This window comes from Engystomops pustulosus, chromosome 2, assembly GCF_040894005.1.
Source record: "Engystomops pustulosus chromosome 2, aEngPut4.maternal, whole genome shotgun sequence".
Taxonomy (NCBI): Eukaryota; Metazoa; Chordata; class Amphibia; order Anura; family Leptodactylidae; genus Engystomops; species Engystomops pustulosus.
The window spans coordinates 68,185,062-68,210,301 of record NC_092412.1 but is presented as its reverse complement, the minus strand read 5'-3'; the positions used below and the strand labels follow the sequence as shown (position 1 = coordinate 68,210,301).

The window sequence follows — 25,240 nt, the reverse complement described above, 5'->3', positions numbered from 1 at the left end:
CAAGAATTTCTACATCATATGATAACATCACCAGACTTTTTTTTTCTGGAACACTCCCAGTATGCAGAAATTTCTAATGGTGACTTAGAACATGTTGTATTATGTAACACAGCCTACACTCAGAATATAAACGTTATTGACGCTCCCAGCTCCTACACCAGTGCGTGATCAATGAATGTTTAGAATATTTATAATCACTTATAGTATTTATAATATCCAGGGGTCACGAGTCCTGTGATTCCCTCTTCTGTAACTTTATAATGAAGCACACCACCACAGATAGACCAGTTAGTGCCATCTTCTCTATGCAGGAATCTGAATTATACCTTATGTCAGTGGTGGCAAACCTATGGCACGGGTACCAGAGGTGGCACTCAGAGCCCTCTAAATGGGCATCCTTGCCATCACCCCAGGGCAGGGTTCGCCAGATAGGACTCACACCCCCTGCAGTCCCAAGCAGCCATTGTAGAAGGAAGCTACAATGATAATCCAAACTACGTCTCCTTCTTTCTACTGTATTGGTGTCCTCTGGTGCCTATACAATTTAAACCTGTGACAGAGCATTAATAAGTTAATGCTTTGCAAAAATACGTGGGTTTTGGTGGTAGTTTGGGCACTCGGTGTGTAAAAGATTTGCCATCGCTGCCTTATCTGGTATAATGCAGATATTATGAGAAGGACAACCATTCCTAAGGAGGTCACTCCTCACCCAGCTTTCCTAACATCCTCATTGGAAAAGTTTAGGATCTTAACATTTATTTATTGACTATTGTATAGAAAGGCACAACCCTTAACCCTTTGGTAAATGGAAATCCTATAAAATAAGGTCATGCAGATATTCTAGAGTTCCTAAAGGCATCGCCCCCAAGTTCTGAAGTATATTGATGGCTGCAGGATTCCTTATTTTACATAACTGGGCAGATTTGGCCTTAGGAAAGATGTGTTACAACTCCTATAGGAGGACATCCAGCAGCATGGCCCCCTCGCCCTAGATGATCATTATTCCGGGTCATGGGAGTCCGCAGCTATGGGCAGCAGATGGTGCAGGAGGCCGGTGCCATGTTCATGTGCCCAGGTGAGATGGGCCATGGCCTTGGATGCTCTGCAGCCAGACATGTTACCTGCTGCACCGCACACACAATGGGCAGGATGTCCATCTCACACATAACCCCTCCCCCTCCCCGGCATTGTGTCCGTGCCCCCCGCACTCACCCGAGCACTGATCCGCTGGCCGGGCCGCGGTCCTCCCCTCGGTCCGCTCACCTCCTCCCCCGCTCGCGCCGCAGTTTGGAATATCCCCTCCAGGTCCCGGAGCTCGGAGCAGCCGCGGCGCGTGACGTCACAGGTTTAAAGCTCCGGCCCCGGCCCCTTGTGTGCAGCCAATGAGAGGCGGCTCGGCCAGCGCTCCCCAGATGTTCCCCATCCCGGAGGTGTGGGAGGGGGAAGGGGCGAGTAAAGTTCTGGCGCGGGGACGACTTGTACACAACACACATGTATTATTATGTCACCCGGTCCATACATCACAGGAGCCGGCAGCATCGTCATCTGCAAAACTGCTATAAGGCACAGACACATGCGTTTACAGTGCAAGTATAACTGATGTTACGGAGAACTGCATGCACGTTACCGCAATGTGAACGCATGTGTTTACTCTTGCGTTTTATAAACACAATGTTGACAACAATGTACTTGGGCAAATCTCCTCTTCTCAGTTGTTCTGATGCATTTGAGAACACATGCGACAACGGAAACAAAATGTTACATGTGAACGCAGCCTCAGAATAAATGCACTGTTTGGCCGCATTTGCATGTTGCGTTTTTGACGCGTTGGAAAAGACACTCCTGTTTCTCTTTCATTTAAATGCATGTAATTTCAGCCGTTCTGTCGCTATGTTACATTTTTGAAAAGCACACAAACTTCTAATTTTGCTGCATTGCGTTTGGTGATGCATTTTAACATTTATGTTTTGCTGGAAAGCTGTTTCCCTTAACTTTTTCATCAAAGTCACAGCACGGTGGCTCAGTGGTTAGCACTATATCCTTGCAGCGCTGGGGTCCTGGTTTCAGGTCCCATCCAGTTCAACACCTGCAAAGAGTTTGTATGTTCTCTCGGTTTTTGCGTGGGTTTTCTCTGGTTTCCTCCCACACTCCAAGACATACTGGACATTCATCCAATTGGAATGAATTGGCAAGCTTTGTGCAGCACTGCGGTATCTGTCAGCGCTAAATAAATAAAGGAATTAATATTATTACTAAGTCCCAAGGGTGGTGACACACATGGCGTTTTTAGGCCGTTTTTAGTTTGTGTGTTTTCAGATCATAAAAACCGCATGCGGTTTTTGAAAACGCATGCATTTTTGACCAGTTTGAATTAAGATAATTGGTCAAATCTGTCAAAAACGCTGGGTCCCTGCCGTGTCTGTACATAACAGAGCTTGACAGGCGCACTGAAGTCATTACAACAAGCCTGCTGGGCGCTGCTGTAGTACCGCCGCAGTTTACCACAAGTAGCAATTCTTTTTTGTTGCTGAAGGTGGAGCAGGCACAGGTCGCAGCGGAGTAAGGGAACGTCGCGGCAGGAGTGACTCTGTGAGGCCAGAACTGCCGGTGTCATCTAGCAGCAGTGTGTTGATAAACAACCCAAAGGTTGTCGATTGGTTGACTAGGTCATCCACTTCCTCCCAAATGACATCTGACAACCCCAGCCAAGAGTCCATGGGTCCGTCAGATACAACCCTTATTTGGCATGGCCCAGGAGCAGGTTAGTGGTGCTCACCTGTCCTCAACCAGCATCTGTCCTGCTGCACCCTTCAGAGAATAACTTGTGCTGAACCGAGGTGGAGAGTTGCAAGCCAAAATATATTTTCCAAAAAGGCAGTGCCAGCCCTTCACCATTATGTTAGTGGGCCAGTCCTTGAGCTTATCGGTTTCTTCCAAGGTGCACGGCAGCGCGGACATGTGGAGCTGTAACTATGGTCAGGGCCAGTACATGTCCTTTACGGCCCACTGGGTGAATGTGCTTCCTGCCCAGCCACACCAAAAACTTGAACAGGAAACGCCAATTTCTCCTCCAGTTTGTCAAACTGCTGCTCCAGCGCCAGTGTACGCCTCCTCCTTCTCCACCACCACCTCAGCCTCCACAAGTCTATCAGCTCCATCATACCACATGTGCAGGGCACAGCGGTGTCACGCAGTTCTACACCTGGTTTGCCCTCACACAGGCGAGGAACTGTTCCACGTCATGCAAGAAGAAATCAATCGGTGGCTTTCTCTGCGACAACTGAAAATCGGAAACCATGGTGACAGACAATGGGAGGAACATGGTGTCCGCGTTGACACAAGAAGGGATGGTCCATGCGTCCTGCTTGGTGCACATGTTGAGTCCGATTGTCAACAGGTTCCTCAAGTCTTCCACCCATCTGCAAGACATTCTAAAAATGGCCCGGAAACTGTGCATGAACTTCAGCCATTCTTACAAAGCCAAGCACACCCTCCTCGAGTTGCAGTGGCAGAATGGCCTCCCCCCAACATAGTCTGATATGTGATGTTTCCACCCGTTGGAATTTCAGCCTCCATATGTTAGACCGCCTGTATTAACAGAGAAAATCCATTAATAATTTTTTGATGATGCAAGCAGACAGGAGTACTCTGTATCTCTGATGTCAGCCACTGGCAGCTCATACGTGACACCTGTCGCTTGCTCAGGCCCTTTGAAGAGGCCACGTTACTTGTCAGTCGCCAGGACTGCGGGATGAATAACGTCATTCCGCTGCTTCATGTCCTGGAACTGATGCTGCAAAATCTGTCTGGTCAGGGCACTAGAGAAGTGGCGACTACATCTCATGGCCACATGAGTCCGATGGGTGCTGAATTGGAGGAGGACATTGGAGCACAAGCAGAGTCTTGTGAAATCAGTGGTTTTTCCACTCAGGTGACAAGAGAGGAGGAGCAGGAGCATCCGGGGGAGGTAGAAGACGAGGCATATGACCCAGAAGCACCGTGGCAGTATACAGTTGAGATGGAGGCCGGGAGTCCCTCAGAGTCCCTTGCGCAGATGGCCCACAGCAAGCAGCTTTGCCTTACTAGTGACAGCCAAATAGTCAACATCCGCCATAGGGATGATTTTTGGCTCTCCACCCTCCTGGACCCTCGCTACTGGTCAAAAATGGGTGACATTTTTCAAGCTGCCGAGAGCGAGGAACAGCTGGCATACTATAGAGAAATAATGAAAAAACATTTGCCTATGTGTGCCATTGTCCATCCTCTGTCAGGTCTGACCGGGGGATTCCTGGCAGTCATTGCTGACATACTACTGCCACGGTTGCTGTGGGGAGATGGGGGTGGGGGGGGGGGGGTAGGAGGAGTAGTACCTCCATCAGCAGCACCTTAAGTCTGGAGTCCTTAATGAGCAACGTTCTTCACCCGCCTAGTGAGGAGGGTAGCGACCATCAGCAGCATGACATGAAGCAGACCCTGCACCAGCAGGTGGTGGCCTACTTGGACAGCACTTTACCACTCCAGGTAGAGAATCCCCTGGACTACTGAGAACCTGCTTGTCCACCAGTAATGTGGAGAGACTGACCTTTGTCAAGATGAATCAGGCTTGGATCGGCCAGGATTTCAACAAACCAATGCCTAATGCATCAGATTAGATCAGCCATGGCGCCTCTCCCAAACCTTGAGAAATTAGTCTGGATTTTCATAAAGCAGGCCTTTTTTGTAACAAAAAAAGATGCATCCAATGAATTAATTACAAACAAAGAAAAGAGAAAAGGGAGATGCATATGTATCAAACATAGAAAATATTTTATTAAAGGGGTTATCCGGGTTTTAAAAATTACTTAGGGGCTGGCTATTTAAAAATAATAAACATGTACTTACCTCCTCCGGCGCCGCCGATGTCCCGCGCCGCGGTCCCTTCGATCCGTGCCCCTGTTTGTTTACAGGGGCACAGAAGCCACGCACAGGGAGCTTCCGGTCGGCGATGTGGCCGGCTCCTCCCATCCGTCCCTATCTCTCAGCGTTGTAAGCGCTGGGAGATGGTGTCGGATGGGAACTTCCGGCCGTATAGGAAGGTCACTGTGCGTGCTTCTAATGAAACCGGCACACAGAGGAGATGGGTCGCGGAGCGGGACATCAGCGGCGCCGGACGAGGTAAGTACATGTTTATTATTTTTAAATAGCCCTCCCCAGCCCGGCCCTCAGTAATTTTTAAGACCCGGATAACCCCTTTAAAGTGTCACAAACAATAGTTAAAATCCATTAGAAAAGTCCGCCTTGGGACTTCAAAGACTATACAGATATGTCTACACAACGGACTGGGAAAAAGTATTGTAAAGTATGCATAGATAATTGATCCGGTGTAAATAATGTGCAATTTCATATAAATACCAGTGATATTAACAAAGAATGCTTAATAAAGTGCTTCAGTGCTAAAGTCAATGCTGTAAACAGAAACAATTGCACAAATCCATACTTAGAAAAGATCACATATTACCAGTCCTGGTTCATATCTGTAGCCCGATGCGTGTCGCCTCTCAAGTAGGCTTCATTAGTCTGTATAGTCTTTGAAGTCCCCAGGTGGACTTTTTTTAATGGATTTTAACTATTGTATGTGACACTTTAATAAAATATTTTCTATGTTTGATACATATGTATGCCACTTTTCTCTTTTCTTTGTTTGAAATGAGTCTGGATTCTAACTACCTGCCTCAGCCACTATTCTGATGCCACTCGCCTGATGCCACACATCTGCTGACAGTTGCTCCATATGCCTCCCACCATCTTTACCAGGAACTGGAATTGTCACCCATCTCCACACTCTGTCATTTTACCACTCTGTGGTCACCATGTTAAGAATTTGTCATTGTGCCACTTTCTGACCTCCTCCTGCTGCTGCTGACGCCACCTCCACACTCTGTCATTGTGCCACTCTGTGGCTTACCATGTTGCTGCCACCTCCACACTTTGTCATTGTGCCACTCTACTGGGGTAGATTTACTTACCCGGTCCATTCGCGATCCAGCGCACGTTCTCTGTGGAGGATTCGGGTCTGCCGGGATTCACTAAGGTAGTTCCCCCGATGTCCACCAGGTGTCGCTGCTGCGCTGAATTCCGTCGGAGTGCACTGAACTTCACCAAGCCAGGCCGGGTGCAGGTAAGCGCATGTCAAGCAACACATTTTTTTAAAAAATACGAATCCAACGGGTTTTCCGATGGACACGCCCCCGATTTACATCGTGTGCATGCCAGCACCAATGCGCCACAATCCGATCACGTGCGCCAAAAGCCCAGGACAATTCAGGGAAAAAACTGCGCAAATCGGTAAAATTCAGGTAAATGACGTAACAGTGTGATTCGGGTAAATGACCCCCAATGTGTCATTCTGCCACTCTGCCTACCATATTGCTGCAACCTCCACACTCTGTCACTGTGCCACTCTGTGGCATTCCATGTTGCTGCCAGATAATGAATTTATCATTGTTCCACACTCTGACCTCATGCTACTGCTGGTGCCACCTTTGCAGTTCTTTTTTGGCAAAGACATAACATTTTCAGGAAAATTGTAATGTATTATGCATGTGGTGTCTCTAATCTTCAAATTCAAATTTAAATTGAAAATTTTAACTTCAAATTCATTTCAAACTTCAAATTCATATCAAACTTCATCTTTGTGCCACACTGTGGCCTACCATGTTGCTGCCACCGAAAGAACTTGTGCCACGCTGTGGCATCCTGCTGCTGCTGCCGCCACCTCCACGCTCTGCTATTGTCATTGTGCCACACTGTGGCCTGCCAGGTTGCTGCCACCTCCACACTGTCAGTATGCCACTCTGTGGCCTACCAGGTTGCTGCCACCTCCACACTCTGTCATTGTGCCACTCTCTGGCCTACCAGGTTGCTGCCACCTCCACACTCTGTCATTGTGCTTTTCTGTGGCCTACCATGTTTCCGCCACCTCCATAATTTGTCATTGTGCCACTCTGTCGCCTACTCATGCTGCTGCCAACTGACCGCTGTCTCCCTGGAACACCCTGTGATTTCCATAATGCTGTTTTCATTTTCACCCTCCACCACTCTATGAGGTTGCCACTGTGTTTGGTTTTCCCCTTCATTTCATCTGTCAGAAGGAATGAAAAGCCTCAGGATTGATAGCCAAAAGCAGGAGTGGATACAGAACACAGAGGACATGCAAATATCCCACTTACTGGTCATCTCTGTTTTGGATCCACTCCTGTTTGTTTTTGGCTTTAGCAATACTGATGATGGATTATTGACCGATTGAAAGTGGACACTGACAAATGAAATGAAGGGCAAAATGATCAGTGACGTCAATGCAAAATTACTGCCATCACCCTCTCCACTCTTTAGGGGGGTTTCTACATGTATCCGCGTTTAACAGAACAGGTACTGTCATAATCTATGGAATCATCTAATGTCAGTGTAAAAAAATGCACTGTTATAGTGGGATCTTGGCCCTCAGCTCGGTCCTTTCGAACTGGCACAGACGTTACCTTGTTAGGCTGCGTTCCCATTTCACTTATTTGGTGAAGTTGGCCTCTGTAAGTGCACATGGAAATGGAGAGTGAAGCGATTCTAAGAGCGGCGGCTGTCATATGCGTGTCATACTAAAACACAGCATTGTTTGAAGACCAAACCACTCACCCAATGCATATTTAAGCATGGCACAACGTTCTACAACACCCTACAGCAGTGATGGCGAACCTTTTAGCGAGCAAGTGCCCAAACTGCAACCCAAAGCCCCCTTTATTTATCCCAAGGTGCCAACCAAAAATTAAAGAAGTAACTTATTGTCGCACTGTACATGGAGAATTGTGGAGCTAGCAGGAGGACCTCCAAAGATAATTTGGCCCTGTCCACACCTTCTCCCTCTTCCTACAGTCACAAGCAGCCAAGTAAGTATCACTTTAAAATATCACTGAAAGCAGCTTATTTCAAGTTGCTTGGAATTGCAAGAAGATTCTTTAAGTACTGTCTGATGTGCTGGGGTGGTGGCCTGGGTGCCCACAGAAAGAGCCCTGAGTGCCGCCTCTGGCACCCGTGCCATAGGTTCGCCACCACTGCCCTACAGGCTCTATGCAGCCAGGAAATACCTGTTTTTTTAAAGTGATTTGTCATTATTCGATTTGGGTCTAATCCAATTTTTCCGAAAAATTTGGGGAATTGGGTTGAACCAAATTTCAACAAATTCGCCCATCTCTAATTGCAGTATGTGCTGTGGCAGGCTGTAAAAGAAGATGGTAAATAAAAGGCAGAGATCTAGAAAACTGTAAAAAATAAACTGTACAAAATGTACACTCACTGGCCACTTTATTAGGTACACCTGTCCAACTGCTCGTTAACACTTAATTTTTAATCAGCAAATCACATGGCGGCAACTCAGTGCATATAGGCATGTAGACATGGTCAAGACAATCTCCTGCAGTTCAAACCGAGCATCAGTATGGGGAAGAAAGGTGATTTGAGTGCCTTTGAACGTGGCATGGTTGTTGGTGCCAGAAGGGCTGGTCTGAGTATTTCAGAAACTGCTGATCTACTGGGATTTTCACGCACAACCATCTCTAGGGTTTACAGAGAATGGTCGGAAAGAGAAAAAACATCCAGTGAGCGGCAGTTCTGTGGGCAGAAATGCCTTGTTGATGCCAGAGGTCAGAGGAGAATGGGCAGACTGGTTCGAGCTGATAGAAAGGCAACAGTGACTCAAATCGCCACCCGTTACAACCAGGGTAGGCAGAAGAGCATCTCTGAACACACAATACATCGAACTTTGAGGCAGATGGGCTACAGCAGCAGAAGACCACACCGGGTGACACTCCTTTCAGCTAAGAACAGGAAACTGAGGCTACAATTTGCACAAGCTCATCGAAATTGGACAGTAGAAGATTGAAAAAACGCCTGGTCTGATGAGTCTCAATTTCTGCTGCGACATTCGGATGGTAGGGTCAGAATTTGGCGTCAACAACATGAAAGCATGGATCCATCCTGCCTTGTATCAATGGTTCAGGCTGGTGGTGGTGGTGTCATGGTGTGGGGAATATTTTCTTGGCACTCTTTGGGCCCCTTGGTACCAATTGAGCATCGTTGCAATGCCACAGCCTACGTGAGTATTGTTGCTGACCATGTCCGTCCCTTTATGACCACAATGTACCCAACATCTGATGGCTACTTTCAGCAGGATAATGCGCCATGTCATAAAGCTGGAATCATCTCAGACTGGTTTCTTGAACATGACAATGAGTTCACTGTACTCAAATGGCCTCCACAGTCACCAGATCTCAATCCAATAGAGCATCTTTGGGATGTGGTGGAACGGGAGATTCGCATTATGGATGTGCAGCCGACAAATCTGCAGCAACTGTGTGATGCCATCATGTCAATATGGACCAAAATCTCCGAGGAATGCTTCCAGCACCTTGTTGAATCTATGCCACGAAGAATTGAGGCAGTTCTGAAGGCAAAAGGGGGTCCAACCCGTTACTAGCATGGTGTACCTAATAAAGTGGCCGGTGAGTGTATATTGCAAAATTGTATACGTTTTCAGTATACAACCAATAACAATTATTTGCTGAAACAGCACAAACCTTTTCATTATGTGTCATGACATCAAATAGTAGAATTTATCCTTACAGTTAGCATATACGACTATAAAAATTCACCTCTTATCCAGACATATATTTTATATTTGCATGTGTTTAACTAGGTGACCTGTTAACCTTTTCTTGGCCACTGATGTGAGTATCAGGTCATATGCACACAGGGAGTATCATTGGAGGGCAACCAATAAAACAAGTACTCCTCCTTGATTCATTAGCTAGAGTCATGGCAGGAGGAAGATGCAGCCTGTTTTCTCTGAAGTGTTAGTGTAAGGTCACACAAGGAATACACATGATACATGAATTTGCTGTGTTACACCAAAAACTTGCTGCATACCAGACATTAAAAAGAGGGCAAATGCCGACGGCTGGTTAAGGAGAAAATTTACATAGCAATACACTTAAAATGTATATAACTAAGTAATGTGTTTGATATGTTTGTACTTAAAGGAAAAGGGGGGAGGGGGACTTTTTTCAATGAAAATTACCTGATTTTAAAAATAAAGGAATGAGTTTGAGAAGATGATATCCAAGGAGGTACAAGTAGGAAAGTTGCAAGATTATATTTTAGCTTTTAATAGGACAGCAAAGTGTATGAAGTTTAAAGGAAACCTACCATTTCAAATGGTCGGTGTAAGCTGTAAACACCGAGCACCAGCTCAGGGTGAGCTGGTGCCGGTGCTTAGTTTCGTTAGTGTTATAAACCGCGGTATCGCGGTTTTAACACTTTTTAAACTCTATAGCAGAAGCTGCTTCGGCGCTGCGCGCGACCGTGCGCGCGCAACGCCTGCGGCATTTCCTATGTAGGTGCATTTCCTATGTAGGCGCGCGCCGAAGCAGTTTCTGCTATAAAGTTTAAAAAGTGAACGAAACTAAGCACCGGCACCAGCTCACCCTAAGCTGGTGCTCGGTGTTTACAGCTTACACCTACCATTTGAAATGGTAGGTTTCCTTTAAGTACAGTGAATAAATAGAAAAATAGTATTTTTCTGTGAGTCTTTTTGTAATAGCCATTATTGTATTGTTTTTTTGACAGGGTTTTTGCTGAAGGGTTTTCAACTTGAAACAACAGCCTGTCAGCAGAAAAATTACCTAATAAACCTCTACCGGTATGTTGTCAAGCAGCTTTATACCTTCCAGATCATGTTTTTTCATGGCCTATTCAGGTAGCATCATCTGGAAAATCATCTTTGTAGTGAGATGTAAATTGGTTGTATAATCATGGTGGCAAAGAGTTCAGTCAGGCTGTCCCCACCTCAGAACAACTACTTGGCTTCAGTTGACCATGTTGTGTCCATCTTTGTAGTTTTAGGTGCACATTGGTAGTCAGGATTCAAAGTTCGTGATTAAGAAACGTTTTATTAGTTGTCTGAAAACTCACAAACGTATTTCGGGGTCACAATGAACCCCTTTTTCAAGTGCAAAAGGCTCTTCTCCTTGTTGTCTTTTTCTGCAATGCTGTCCCATGAAAGTTCTGGACAACATACTGGTGGTAGTGTGTCATAAATGTCCCTGCGACCCATGTTTCGGGGAACAGGAACACCTGCGTGCCTCTATGTGCCTCTCTGTGCCTGTTGCCTCACTGACCTCTCCGTGTTCCAACCGCGTCTCTCGCGGCACGTGTCTCAGTCTCCTAGGGTGCATGCGCCAGCTCTGTAAAATTTAAAGGGCCAGTGCGCCGCTAATTGCCACTCGCTAGCTGCTGACCTGTTAAATAGCTAGCCTCTTCCTATGACCCCTGACGGATCTTCGTGCCTTGTGCCTTAGAGAAAGCTTATTCCCTATGTCCTCTGCGTTTATAGTGACTTCCTGTTGCGACCTCAATTCTGTTCCTGAATTCGCTCCTTTACTGTCTGTCCTGACCTTCCGCTACGTCCCCAACTCTGATCCCGTGCTGCCTGTCCTGACCTCTTGCTTGTCCCCGACAACGGTTTTACCTTACGACTCTGTACCTTGCTTTTGCTACCCCCGCGGACAAAATCGTGCCTGTGGAGTGACCTGGTGGTACCACACCGCAGCAAGTCCTACCCACTTTGCAGCGGGCTCGGGTGAAAATTGGGTGCCCCTTTAGACTCCGCTTCATCATCCTCTGAGTTGGTACAGTGGGTCCACTATCCCTGCTTTATTAGGTCAATTTCTACTGACAGGTTCTCTTTATTCCTTGCAGTTATTAAAAAGCACTCAAGTAGAAACAGAGGCCTGATTTGTGCACTGAAGGCGCCTAAAGATCTCAAAGCGACAAGTGAAAACCAACTATTTCTGCTAAACAGCAACTTCACATGGGCACGACCACATTGCTACCAATCTGCACCCCTGCAAAATCATCGGCGGTCATGGATTGGTAATTATGACAGCTGGGAGCCCATGGGAGGCTCCTATAGCTGCCAATTAACACTGTTTATCGGAGGCAGGCATGTAATAAAAGAGCTCTATATTCACAATATACTGCAATAGAGTAGTATTGCAGTATATTGTATGATCAGACCCCTAGGGTTGAGACACCTTATGGGACCTAAAAAGTAGTAAATAAAACATGAATAAAATATTAAAAAACATATATTAAAAAAAGGAAAAGTTCAAATCAACTCCTCTTTCCCTAGAATGCAAAAAAAAGATAAATAAAATCATAAACATGTTGGGTATAAGTGTATAAGCATAAATGCCCAATCTATCAAAATATAAAAATAATTATCCCATGTGATAAACCTGTAAAGGAAAAAACTTTCAAAAACCAAACCAATGCTTTCTCATCATTTTGTGACCTATAAAATTTGAAATAAAAAGTGCTTTAAAGCTTGTAGAGTTCTAAAAAATGGAATCAATGAAAACATCTTTTTGTACCACCAAAAATGACACCTTACAAAGCTCCATAGACTGAAGTATAAAAAAGTTATGGGTGTCAGAATATGTAAAGACAATTTTTTTGCCAAAATTTTTAATTTTTTGGAGGTAGTCAGACACAACAAAACTATATAAATTTGGTATTCCCATTATCAAACTGACCTATAGAATAAAGAGGATGACATTTACTTACCTTACATCTGGAGGAGTACACTGAAAGTGCATTGTCTGACGATAATGCACCGTGCCGCAATTCACTAAGATTGTGTGCCCGATATCCTGCATGTGTCTCTTCCCCGCTCAGGTCCGCCAGAGTTCACCTTCTTCTTCCCACTGCATGTAAGTGCTTGATTTTGCAACACTATTTGAAAGTTCAATCCCACTCTCAGTCCGAGTCAGTTGGAACGTCCGACGGCACCCCCCCCAATTTGTGTCGCATGGAAGTCCGCACAGCTGTGACACAATCCGATCTCGTGCAACACAATCCCCTGTTAAATACCTGTCACAGCTGTTCAAAACCAAAAAACGTCAGAATATCTGATGAAAGTGTGGCAGCGGACCCTTAGTAGATATGCCCCATGTGTTAGCTAAACTGCCTATTCAAAACCGTAATTGCAAACACTGCTAGAAAATGGAGCGAGTACATTTTTGTTTGTCAATTTCACCGCTTTTTGGAGGCAGCGGGTGCTATGTTACTTAAAGCATTATATGTGGGGTCGACCCTCAAGTCTTTTAGGCAATTTGAGGTGCCTATGTCTATGTTCTATTAACTATGCTGTAACCTACAGGCACAGTTGGGTTCTGGGGAAGTTGTTTTCACGTCATTGGGGGGAATGGTGGGAGTGGTGCAGGCTAAGGATCTGGTGGAGATGCATAGGAAGTGGGACCTAGACGTAGGAGAATTACCAAATGATGAATGGGAGGAGATCTTGGAGTCTCAGAGTAAAGTCTCCTTGAATGTAGCGTTGAGAGGGTTCCTGTTGTTTTTGTTGCATAGGGAGTATAGGCTGTGGTGATGTGTAAGATGGGATTGAGGGAAATTAGTTACGTGTTTAGCCGAAGGGGTAGATATAATGCATATGTTTTGGCCATGTCCGCCGCTGAGAGATCTGTGGAACAAGACAGATTTGCATTTGATGCAGAAAGTATTTGAAATGAGAATTCAGCAAGACCCCAAAGTATGTATGCTGGGCTATGTGGTGGGATAAATATCCCCAAGGCTGAGCAGCTTTCTGTTGTTAAAATGTTGTATCAGGTCCGAAAGACCATTGCAAGGCATTGGCTTGATGCTGACCCACCAGGAATGTCTGAGATTAAGCGGCTGCTGAACAATACTATTCGAATGGAGTTGGGGGTATACTATAAGCAGAATGCGATTGAGAAGTTTGAGAAACAGTGGGGAAGTGGTTGGAATGTCCAGGAGTAGGGACAGAAGAGTTGTGATGGATGAGGGTATACCCTGGAGGATTGATGGGGGTGTGAGAGGTATGTGAATGGGTGAGATATATGGCTCTAGTGTTTCTTCTTAATAGGATTGGTACGGCCAGACTGCAGGGGTGGGGGGTGTTTCTGGAATGAGGTTATACTGGTGCAATATGGTGTATATATGTACAACACTGTTGTCACTATATGTGTTAATAAAAGTTACCTGACTTTTTTGAAGAAAAATCCACAGCTTTTGGAATTTTTTTCCAATGTAGATAGCACAGAAAAGAAAATGGTTCCAGTAGAAAGTACAATTTGTCCTGCACATAACAAGCCCTCATACACCTATGTAAAATAAAACATAAAAAAGTATGGCTTCTGGAATGCGGGAAGTGAAAAATGGAAATGCAAAAACTAGAAATGAACTGATGAACTGGTCCTTGAAGGGGTTGTCCACTTTTCAAAAAATATCCACTTTTAGACATGTACCTGTGTGTTTGCCTACTTTAGTTTCAAACATATCAACTTATTGATAATCCAAAAGAAATTTACATATACACAGTAGCATGATACATATACGTATGTTTAAAGATAATCAATTCCTAACACCTTCCTGAATCTATCCCTTGTATCAGTTCTGACAGCATTACGTTTTTCGCACAGCATGATATTGTTAATTCTCTCGATTACTCTAGAGCACCAAGTCTATTTTGCGCCACTGGGCTGCATGCATGTGTGCTGCTGAAAGTACAAAATTGACACAGTCTAAATATATTGGGGGACATTTACATAAAGTGTCGGTGTCTGCATTGGCTTTGTTACCGACCTACTCTCGGAAAGAAGATACACATTTAATATTGTGGAGCTGTGCACGTACATTTCTGGCGCCAAGACCATTTTCTGTCCCTGGCACCAAAATCTGTACCGAGGCAGCAAACATCCTAATGTGAGTGCAATAGCACGGTTTTGTGTCCATGCTAGACTAAATATCTTTTGGTCTACGGTACTTTCCGGCAGTTTACAGCGCCCAAAAAAGGCTGCGATGCATATTAATTGTGTCTGAGTTACCACTCTGCAAAAGCCACGCCCCTTTTCGGAGAGTTTTCTGTCACCACCAGCTAATAAATAGGTCGGAGAGCAGAACATGCGGTCAGAGTGCCACAAAACTGGCGGAAACGCCATAGTAAATATCCCCATTGTGAGGGACACATTCAGGCTTATCGCTTAATAAGCAAAAGATTGGGTCATGCAGAACTGTGTACCTTGTTAGTTGTCCCAAAAGCTGCACAATACTTTTCCAAAAGCGGGCTTCAATTGGACAGGACCACCAAGTATGAAAGGCGGTGCCATCCTCCTCACTTCCTCTAAAGCGCTGCGGTGGGACCTCTAGGTTATAGACATGGACCCTGGTGGGGAACATGTAGGCTCTATGTAATATCTTAAGGGCTGTCTCTACAAGGAAGACCTGCCAGCTACACCTAATCAATGTGTCACAGCAGGCCCTACATTTTTCATTCAGTAGGGCAACCTGCAAGTCCTCCTCCCATTTTAACATAAAAGGTAACTTCATATCTCTTGGGGCTTCATTTATCAGTCCATAGAGTAGAAAGAGAGAGAACCCGAACTAGAGGATAAGTAAATTGCTATTGATTGTACAGTGGTGTATGATATTTCTGTAGCCATGGGGATACGTAATTTAAAAAGGAGAACATGTGTTTGCCTCCTTTAAAAGCAGCAACCTTTCCCTGTTCTCAGTATGCTGTCCTCTGCATTCACAGCTGCCATCTCTGTCTCTGCTCCGAGTCTTTTATGTGACCTCATCCTCTGTGTCTCTCTTTTAACTGTCCATCAACACTGACAGAGACAGGGAGTGGGAGGAAGCAAGATGAGTCATAACTCTGCTGCAGCTCCTCCTATTCAGTAGAGCTCAGAAATGTAAAGAAAGAAGCACAGAGGGTCTGTGTAAAGAAAAATGTGGCCATCCCTTAAACAGGTTAATTTCAGTAAGTAATGAAAAACAAAAACAGCATGCGATTTTACTAGCTGAAATAACCAGTGTGTGTGTGTGTCTTTTTTGACAGCCGTCTTTTTTGCAAATAAGCCCCATTTTATAGGGCTAATCCTTCTATAGAACAGTGGCAGAAAGGCTAGGCTAAGAAAGCTGATAGAAGTGGGCATATGTAATATATATCAAAAGCCACAACAATCTGCTGGATTTTTTGCAATACGGACACCAATTTAGACTGACAGACCCCACTGATCTAATGGGATATACCACGATCTCCATCCTTTTGATGGGGGAAATAAATCTTACTTGGAGTGCTTTTTCCTGTCAAAAATTATGGAATCTGCAACGGAAAGTTCTAATGGAGCCTCCTGCACAGATGTCCTCAGAGCCTCGGCAGCTGCAGCATAATCCTCAGTGGGCATGGATTGTCTCATCTAGAGAAAAGATATGTTCAGCAAAATGTGGTCTGACTGATTTTGGAAAATAAAAAAGCGGCTTTTGGAAATCAACCTGTATTCCAGAGCCTCACAGATGTGCATGGGGAGAGGAGGTTCATAGTTTAGGTAAGTAGGTATTTGGGTCTCGCCACATTTCCACTTCTCATATATGTAAAGATTTACTTTCCTTATCTGATAATCCAGTTTGATATTAAGATTAAGACTGCCGGATCATCCATGTATATCCAGACACACATAAATTGCATGCATTGCATGACTGTACTTCACTGAGGTCACGCATAAGCCATTTCTGGTGATTTCTCTGTGTAGTCAGGAAGCATGTATGTGACCTAGTTCTTCCTCATCTGTGCATCAAATGCAACTCATATGTGTCCAGACTTACATGAACATATGGTACTCCCTGTGGCTACCACTGTAGCTATGCAGACTAAGATCCAAAGCATGATTCTGACCAGGGAAACATCTGCATGGAGTCTGGATGTTTGCTCCATGTATTTCTAAAAAATTAAGGGGTTTTCCAAACAGAAAAGTTCCATTTGTAACTGGCTGATCAGTGAGGATCATATCTAAATGGAAATAGTAGACCAAGCATATGCTCTGCCACTCTATTCACTGGCTATTGATCAACTACTGACTGACATCAACGAGTACTCTGCTATCTCTGTCCCTTAGGCTAAGTTCACACGACCGTAGGGGATGTTTATACGGCTGCCTTATAAATGTCCCCCCATAGGCCGGCAATGGGCGCACGGAACCGTATGGAGCATATGTGCGGCACTATACCATTCCATACCCGGGAAAAGATCAGACACGTATGCCGTGTCTCTCTTTGGAGAGGGGCAGGGGCAGCAGTACTCAACCCCTCTTTCTCTCCCGTGTGCCGACGTGTAGCATGGCGGGCACACGGTGTGAATACAGCCATTACAGGCATGCAAACAGTGTACCAATTTTCCTACGTACCCAGATGTATCCTATCAAATTCTTAAAATAAGATTTTTTTTTGTTTCTGCAAGGCACATATAGCACTAAAATCCCCTGACCTATCTGGTAGCATTCCGATTTCTGGACAGACTGGATGGGGATACGCCTAGCTGCTGTTTCACATGATCAGCTTAGCCTGGATAAAATACCAGTACAACTTTCTACCCCTAGGAAATAAAGAAAAAACACATAGCAGTCCTGCGAGCTCATAGCATCTGGGTCTCATTTACCCTTCCACAGAGAAGCCAGGACTTGCATTCCCCTCATGTTTACATTAGTGCTGTTTGCTCCAAATCCCACTGGCGGAAACAGCCGCCCTATCCAATGAGTTTTTTCTTTCCTGAGGCTGCTGCATACTGAGGGGCCCTTGTCCTGAAATAAAGACTCTCTGAGACCACTCTGGAACATGTTCCTCAATTCTCCCTTAGTATAAGACGTAAGTGAACACAACCTCCTCCAATCTTCCACATGTGGAACAAAACATTGATTTAAACTATCAGCCCTAAGTAGCGGCTAATGACACTGACAGGGCGGACAGTTAGCTATTTGTCTTGCTAACTTTTCTGTTCCTATGATCATTTTATTACAGGATCCCCGGAGCAGGGCTTGTAGAAAGCCTGTGTGTGAACACCGCTGGAATGTTTGCAAACAGTTTGAGCCATAAGCCCTCCTTTCTCCTGTAACTTTACCATTTGGCTTCCTTGCTGCTGGGGATGAGAAATGTGCAGACTCTACAGAAGGATAAAAAAGCTTTCAGAAATGGCTACAGAGTTGGGAAGGGTTGTGATTATATTTGCTTGAAGTAGTCGCTCACATATACTAGTGGGACAGTTTTAGCACACATTTTTAATTTGTTCCACTCTTTTCTTTGTAACTGCAGCCATATTGTTTGTCACTTAGGGTTCAAACAGATGGAGAACCAGGAGGCGGCTTTGTGCAGCTGTGATGTGGCTGGCCACATCAAAGTAAGTGTGACCACAATACATTAAAAATGATTATTTAGTAATAGTTTAATGTTAACAGTACATGAAACTGTTATTAAATAATAATTTTGTTCTGAATTATCGTCACAATTCCTTAATTGATGCCGCCAACTGCATCACAGTAGCATCCTGGCCACTCCATCTTTTGTAACCTTATGAGTTAAAGAGAAGTTGAAATTAACCCACCCAAAATAAATATTTGATTAAAAACTATGATTAAAAAGCATTGTTCTTATCCCTAAATGGGTCCCATGGCTGCAATGTTAAAAAATCAGTTTGTAAACGTATTTGCAACTCACCTGATGTGGGTCCAATAAAACCCTGCATATTCAGTGGTTACTGCTTTGCCCTGCCTCCATGTTCCTGATTGACCGCTATCAGTACTATGATATGCTGCTGTATGGAGCACTGAGAGAGAGCTAATCATTGTGGTGGCCAGGATGATGTCATCTAAGGTCCTGTTATACTAATTGTATGTATCTGATCACAAAAATCATAAAAATCATAAATCATAAAATCACTGCACGCCTCCATGGAGTCAGCATGTGGGACCCCATAGGACCCCTCGTTTTCATGATCTGAGACCCCCTACTGATCAGCAAGTTTGGCCCTATCCCGTGGATAGGGCCTAACTTTTGTTCGTGGGGAAACTCCTTTGCAAAATGTGTCTTGCAAAGACACATTAGGACACTGCAACAGACACACCCACTGGTGAACTTCTTAACACCCAGGCGTAGAAACAAAAAAAATGTGGATAAAATGTACAAAAAGGCACAAAAAACCCTGAGTCAGAATAAAATACATGTCCACCAATGTGTAAGAAACAATTTTATGGGATTAATGATGGTCCTGACTCCGCATGGAGGCATGCTGTTAGTTCATGATACATACATTGAGTAGACATTGCAGATGTAACAGGACCTCAGATGACATCACCCTGGTCACATGACATGAAGTGCTGAATACTTAGAAGAGGCTTAGGACATGGGGAGGAGTAGATAGTAAGGGCCGGCCAAGCAGGACCCACGCCCTCTGATGGCAGGATAAAGTTAATTTATGGAGATGTAAGAGAAACAATTTTTAGCTAAAAGAAGGCAGCTAGTTAATAGAGCTCTATGGAAACCTGTTAAAAGCAACAAAGGCACAAAGTGAAACAAATAATCATCTACAAGTCAAGGAATTTGATGGTGATATATAAATAAAGATTAATATTATTTTATTATTATTAAAGAAGAGAGGGCTTTGCCTAAGGATGATGGGGGAATGACAATGAATGGTGCCAGCTGTTAATGGTTAATGTGTTTACACTGGTTTTCTTCTTGTTGCGCATTAGCCATATACATATTCCATAGCGAAGCACAAAGGATTACGTTGAGCCATGAGTAAGGTGAATCACGTAGGCTCCATCTGCTTACCTCCAACTGTGTTTTATTCCTGTCTCAATATATTTTTTCTGACTAACCTGAATTAAAAATTATTTTCCATCTACGTACAGAATCATCTGGATCGTTATCTTCCCGTTCAATTCTTAAGCTAGGTTCAAATCTATGTCACAGATTCCTTCAAAAATCCTTCTTCCCCAGACATTTGCTATCTAGGAATATTCCACAGGCTGTAATACACATTAGATCTGTAAATGATCCCGTTGACATGGAAGGCTCAGGCAGCTTTAATTCTCATAAGACACCACTGAAATTGCCTTTTGAAGTGTCAACTTTTCAGTATCAACTGGAAAAACAGATCTGAATATGAACATATTACTGGTGATATTGCATTAGTTTGTCATCGGTATGGCATCAGTATTACAGATGAATAATGGTAATGGTCTGTCTCTAGGGAGGATATTGAACTACATAGAGAAAAAATACTGATGACATACTAATCTGCAGACTGGAAAAATCTAGAAAACACTATAAGGCATCTTTTTGAAGGAGGTTTGCTATTTTATAAAGTTATGACATGTCAATAGTTTATGACACTAGAGGATCAATGGGTTAGGTAGACAGAACATCTACCAATTCTGAGAATTAAAGTGTTGTGGGATTGACTTATCTCACATTATCTCACTTTCAAAGTATAGTCCTACATAGCAGCACATGTATTATTGTATTTCTGTTCCCTCTTTTCAAGGTTGCCTGGTGTTGGCACACTTGTCTGTTCTCATGTATCTAAGACTTTGGTGTGAGCTTGCACATTTTTTTAATTTTTGCAACATTTCAGGTGCATTTTAAAACATGCATTGGAGTAAATATGGGTCAGTTGTACTTTGATTTGTGGCTAAAATGGAAAAGAGAAGAAATTAAAGGGGTTTCCATGAAAAAAAAAGTTAGGCCCTGTCCACAGGATAGGGCCCACAGATCCGTCGGACCCCTCATCACTCCATTAGACTAATGGAGCAGACGCCACGCATGGCCGTTCTGCTCTATTAATCTCTATGGAGCTGACGAAGATCAGTGAGCGCGGCGCTTGGCAATTTCCATCATCTCCAGAGAGATTAATGGAGCAGAACGGTCATGCGCGGCCGTTTGCTCTATTAGTCTGACGGAGCAACAAGGGGTCCGACAGAGGTATGTGGGACCCCATAGGACCCCTCGTTTTCATGATCTGAGACCCCCTACTGATCAGCAAGTTTGGCCCTATCCCGTGGATAGGGCCTAACTTTTGTTCGTGGGGAAACTCCTTTGCAAAATGTGTCTTGCAAAGACACATTAGGACACTGCAACAGACACACCCACTGGTGAACTTCTTAACACCCAGGCGTAGATACAAAAAAAATGTGGATAAAATGTACAAAAAGGCACAAAAAACCCTGAGTCAGAATAAAATACATGTCCACCAATGTGTAAGAAACAATTTTATGGGATTAATGATGGTCCTGACTCACAGAGCTCACCTATAAGGAAGCAATGGCTGAATGTGCCCCAGCTATGGAAGAAATGTTGTATTGGTATCTATTTTTTACACAGATTCCCATATGTCAAATAGAAATGCTATAGTTGATACAAGTGTACTATATCAGGCTTTTATTTTGGTTAGACAGTATTGGTCTCTGAAGAATTACAGTAAGTCTAGCGCAGAATCACCTGTAGGAGGCCAACCTTTGACTTTTCCTCTTGTTTATCATGTTACTCAAGTATTGGTTAGCAGATGTGCTGGGAATTTCTGGACTGGCTTGTGTTATAGACAAAATTCCTGATGACTGTACAGGGTGAAGGTGATATATTAATCAGACAGCCAACTTAATCTCCTGCTGTTCTTCAACACATGACCTAAAAGCATTTATTGCATTTTACCTCCTAACCATGAAACTAATATGTCCATGTCATCAGATTCTTGGAGTTTGTACCAGAGTCAGATATTTGATAAGTGTGGACACAGCCTACGTGAGCTTAATATGACATTGATACTTCAGGTCAAAATGTTAAGTCTCAGCTAGCTTTAAAATCATGTAACAAAACTAAAAGGTGACAGTAAATTTAAATTTTTTAAAAGGCAGAAAAACAGATTGTGACTCCAACCTTCTTCCCCCCATCTATATATTGTAAATTGTATATTGTAATTTTCTATTAATGGGTCATTCTCTAATAACTCAAAAATCTGGCAATAAGACAGGAGACTGACCTGTAGATTGTTTATTGTATGTTTATTAATGACTGCATAAATTTTTTTCCTTTCCCTAAAAATGAATAGAAACATTGTGAAACAAACAGATTGTGAAAGAAATATATTTTTTATTTAGCTCAAATATCCTAATCTTTAGAGGTCCCGGTGGTCGGACCACCACCAATCATTAGGTTATCCTCTATTCTGTGGATATAACTAACTTGGAACCACTTTTTGTAGACAAAAGAAAAGCAAACATAGTGTCATGCTCAGGGTACATAGGAAGGCAATGTAGGGGCAATGTTTTATTGCATTCTCAAAGGTCCTATATATTTTGAATGTATGCTTTAAAAATGTTATAAATCTATCTTTTATTGCAGTTAATTCGATTATATTAACAAATATTTGAATAAAACTAAAATAAACTAATACATAAAATTACAAAATATTTATGTAACTCCTCACCGTTTACATTTTATTACTGTATTCTGCTATTTGGAGCCGTGCCATGGAGGAAGTTCTCTCTTTTCTCACGGTACATCATTGTAGCTTTAATCCTCAGCAGAAGATTAAAGTAACAATCTGACTTATTTACTTCCTGTGGAGGAGAAATATTCCCTTTATCATAGGATCTAGTGAATTCATGCACATCGCCTATGTAGGTTTGATTACTTAACAGTTGGTATCTGGGGGTTAGGGAGATAAATTGACATAGAGATAAACAGTTGCGATAAATAAGAGAACTGCCATCAGATGCACAGGAAGCTTGCATTTACTTTTCTGACTGTAAACTTGTATGGCGGCATGTTTCATACACTTTAGCATTGCATTTAAGAGAGCTTAAAGGAAATCTACCACCAGCATGAAGGATTGTAAACCTAGCAGACTGACATACTGGCGTGTGCCCCCTCTGGCAGGATCCGCTCTTCTTTTAGCTTTTTATTCCCTGTTTTTTTAAACAAAGGATTTAAAAATTATGCTAATGAGCCCGAGTCGCTACAGTCTCCATATGTTTAATTGAGCCTAGAGCCCCCAGGCTCATTTGCATATTTTTAATTTTTTTATTCTTAAAAATAAGGGCATGAGATGCTAAAAAAGATACTGCAAGAGGGAGCACACACGAGTATGTCAGTGTGCTTGGTTTACAATCCTTCATGCTGGTCGTACATTTCCTTTAAAAGGGTAGAATGAGATTGTAATTTTTTTTGTTATTTACGGTGAGTGGTCTAAAATAACCAAAGAGCTTATACTTCCCTATCTCTTCCACTCCAGTCCATAATGGTGGTTTCCATCACCACTGGTCTCTGTTTATACACAGATGTCAGCAGTGATGTATTATTAACAGCTTGTCAATGTGATATACTGTACAGGCGGTCCCCGGGTTACATACAAGATAGGGTCCATAGGTTTGTTCTTAAGTTGAATTTGTATGTAAGTCGAAACTGTATATTTTATAATTGTAGATCCAGACAAAAAAAATTGCCCCAGTGACAATTGGAGTTTCAATTTTTTTTTTTCTGTAACTGGACCAAGGATGATCAATAAAGCTTCATTACAGACACCTTACAGCTGATTATTGCAGCCTGGGACTATAGTAAAGAGAGCTTCACTGGAGGTCACAGGGTCAGAGGGGTCCATCTTTAACTATGGGTCATCTGTAAGTCGGATGTACTTAAGTAGGGGACCGCCTTTATACAGAAAGAGGCCAGTGGTAATGTGTGATTCCCAGCTGGACCAAAGCAGAGGATTGAGGTAAGTATAGACTCTTAAGTTATTCCAGACCAACCCCTGCTACAAGGTAATAAAAAAATTAATAATCCTGGACCACCCCATTAAGTGTGTTTTGCTATATAAAAAAAGCTATTTTCTATACTTTTGTCAGTTATAAGGAAAGGCAGTTTATAATTTTTCTTGAAATTAGACTACTTACATAATGTCATAATATTTAATATAATGTGAAGCAATTACATGAACTATTTTTAGACATAATAAGAAATATACAGTTTAGAAATAGTCATTTCATTTATTAAAACGGACACTCCCTGTGTTAAAAATGAATTGCCACCTTAGTTAGGGTAAGACCACACATAGAGAAGAGGTTCAGCCAAAAACAGCATGAGCATACAGTTTTTCCGTGAACTAGTGAGGTTAAGAAATGCTGCAACAAAGTGTGTAGCCAAAAGCCATCATTTCTAAACCTCAAAAAGTGGTTTTGTTGTAGTGCCTTTAGGTAATCATAAGAAAACCTGCACTGTTTGTTCTGGTTTTATTAGACAATCACAGCAAATCCATGACAGAACTGCTTTATGTGGAATGTGGTTTAGAAGATTTACCCTTTGTATTGTGGCAGTGACAATTCTGTAGTGTAATTAGTATGTTGTGCGTCTTGTGCTGAAATACATGTGGATTTATTCTGCTTGGAAATCCAATTCACATGTATTGACTCAGATGTCCACATGAAAACAACCATCTGAATGTGAGCTAAATGTCTTAGAAAGTAGTATAGTATGTTGCCATCAGGAGAAACTGTGAGAAAATTAATGCTTTTAAAATGTTTTAGTCTTGAAAGGATAACAACAAGATTTTTTGGATTTGGGGCTTCTGCTAACCATATGATGATGGTGATTATCTCCACGTGTGAAAAACCATGACCAGTAGTGAATCTAACCAGAAGAATATGGCACCCCAGAATTTCTCCAGTAGTGCATAATAGGCCTTTTCAGGAAGTATCAGAGTAAACTAGAAGAACTTGGGGAGTCACTGAGGGAACATTTCATGGCCTTACTTTTCTGGTGCACACAACTCTGAGTCTTTGGGCGATGGTCATTAAGCCCAGCGGGCAGTCATCCACTCTACATCATCTGACTTTCCTATTTGACATTTTGAATTGTTCACCGGATTTAAGGTCATCCCAAAGGTTACAGTTCAGGGTTTAGGGCAGGCAGAGTACATGTAGAGTCCAAGATATTGGCCAGGGGTCATGACAGGCCGAGTACATGCAAAGTTTAAGACACAGACCAAAGTAGTCATGCTTTGTTATAAAGAAGAATAAGCGTCTTTAAAAAAGAGCCAGGGTTACAAATCCAAGAATCAAAGGATAACAGAAAACACCTTCACTGAGGACTAGAAACCTGGGCACTTCCTGGGAACTCTCAGGAACCTCTCACTAGAGGATAGAACCTTTAGGCAGCAGGAGCAAAACACATTGGGGCACAATTATTAAGGTGCAAATTGCTTGCACAGGTATTTAAGAAGTGTCTGCTTTCCACGTGACCAGTTTGTGGCGCTGATGCACTATTCTTTATGTGACACAAATTTCTGCACTGA

At 43.1% G+C, this 25,240-nt stretch overlaps 1 protein-coding gene across 4 annotated transcripts in view; it reads right to left on the bottom strand.

Moving 5' to 3' along the window:
• Positions 1 to 22,509, bottom strand: part of NCKAP5L (NCK associated protein 5 like) — a 71,468-nt gene extending 48,959 nt beyond the window's left edge. For 3 of the 4 annotated variants that reach the window (XM_072135168.1, XM_072135170.1, XM_072135169.1), the window contains exons 1-4: positions 22,379 to 22,509; positions 21,932 to 21,986; positions 21,394 to 21,509; positions 14,104 to 14,225 (exon numbers count right to left, since the gene is read on the bottom strand). In XM_072135168.1, coding sequence (XP_071991269.1) covers positions 14,104 to 14,225; positions 21,394 to 21,434 — 163 coding nt within the window. In that variant the 5' untranslated portion in view covers positions 21,435 to 21,509; positions 21,932 to 21,986; positions 22,379 to 22,509. Of the gene's footprint in view, positions 1 to 1,212; positions 1,388 to 14,103; positions 14,226 to 21,393; positions 21,510 to 21,931; positions 21,987 to 22,378 lie in introns of those variants that run through there. The other variant, XM_072135171.1, reaches the window with a different exon arrangement.
• Positions 22,510 to 25,240: the final 2,731 nt, after the last annotated feature.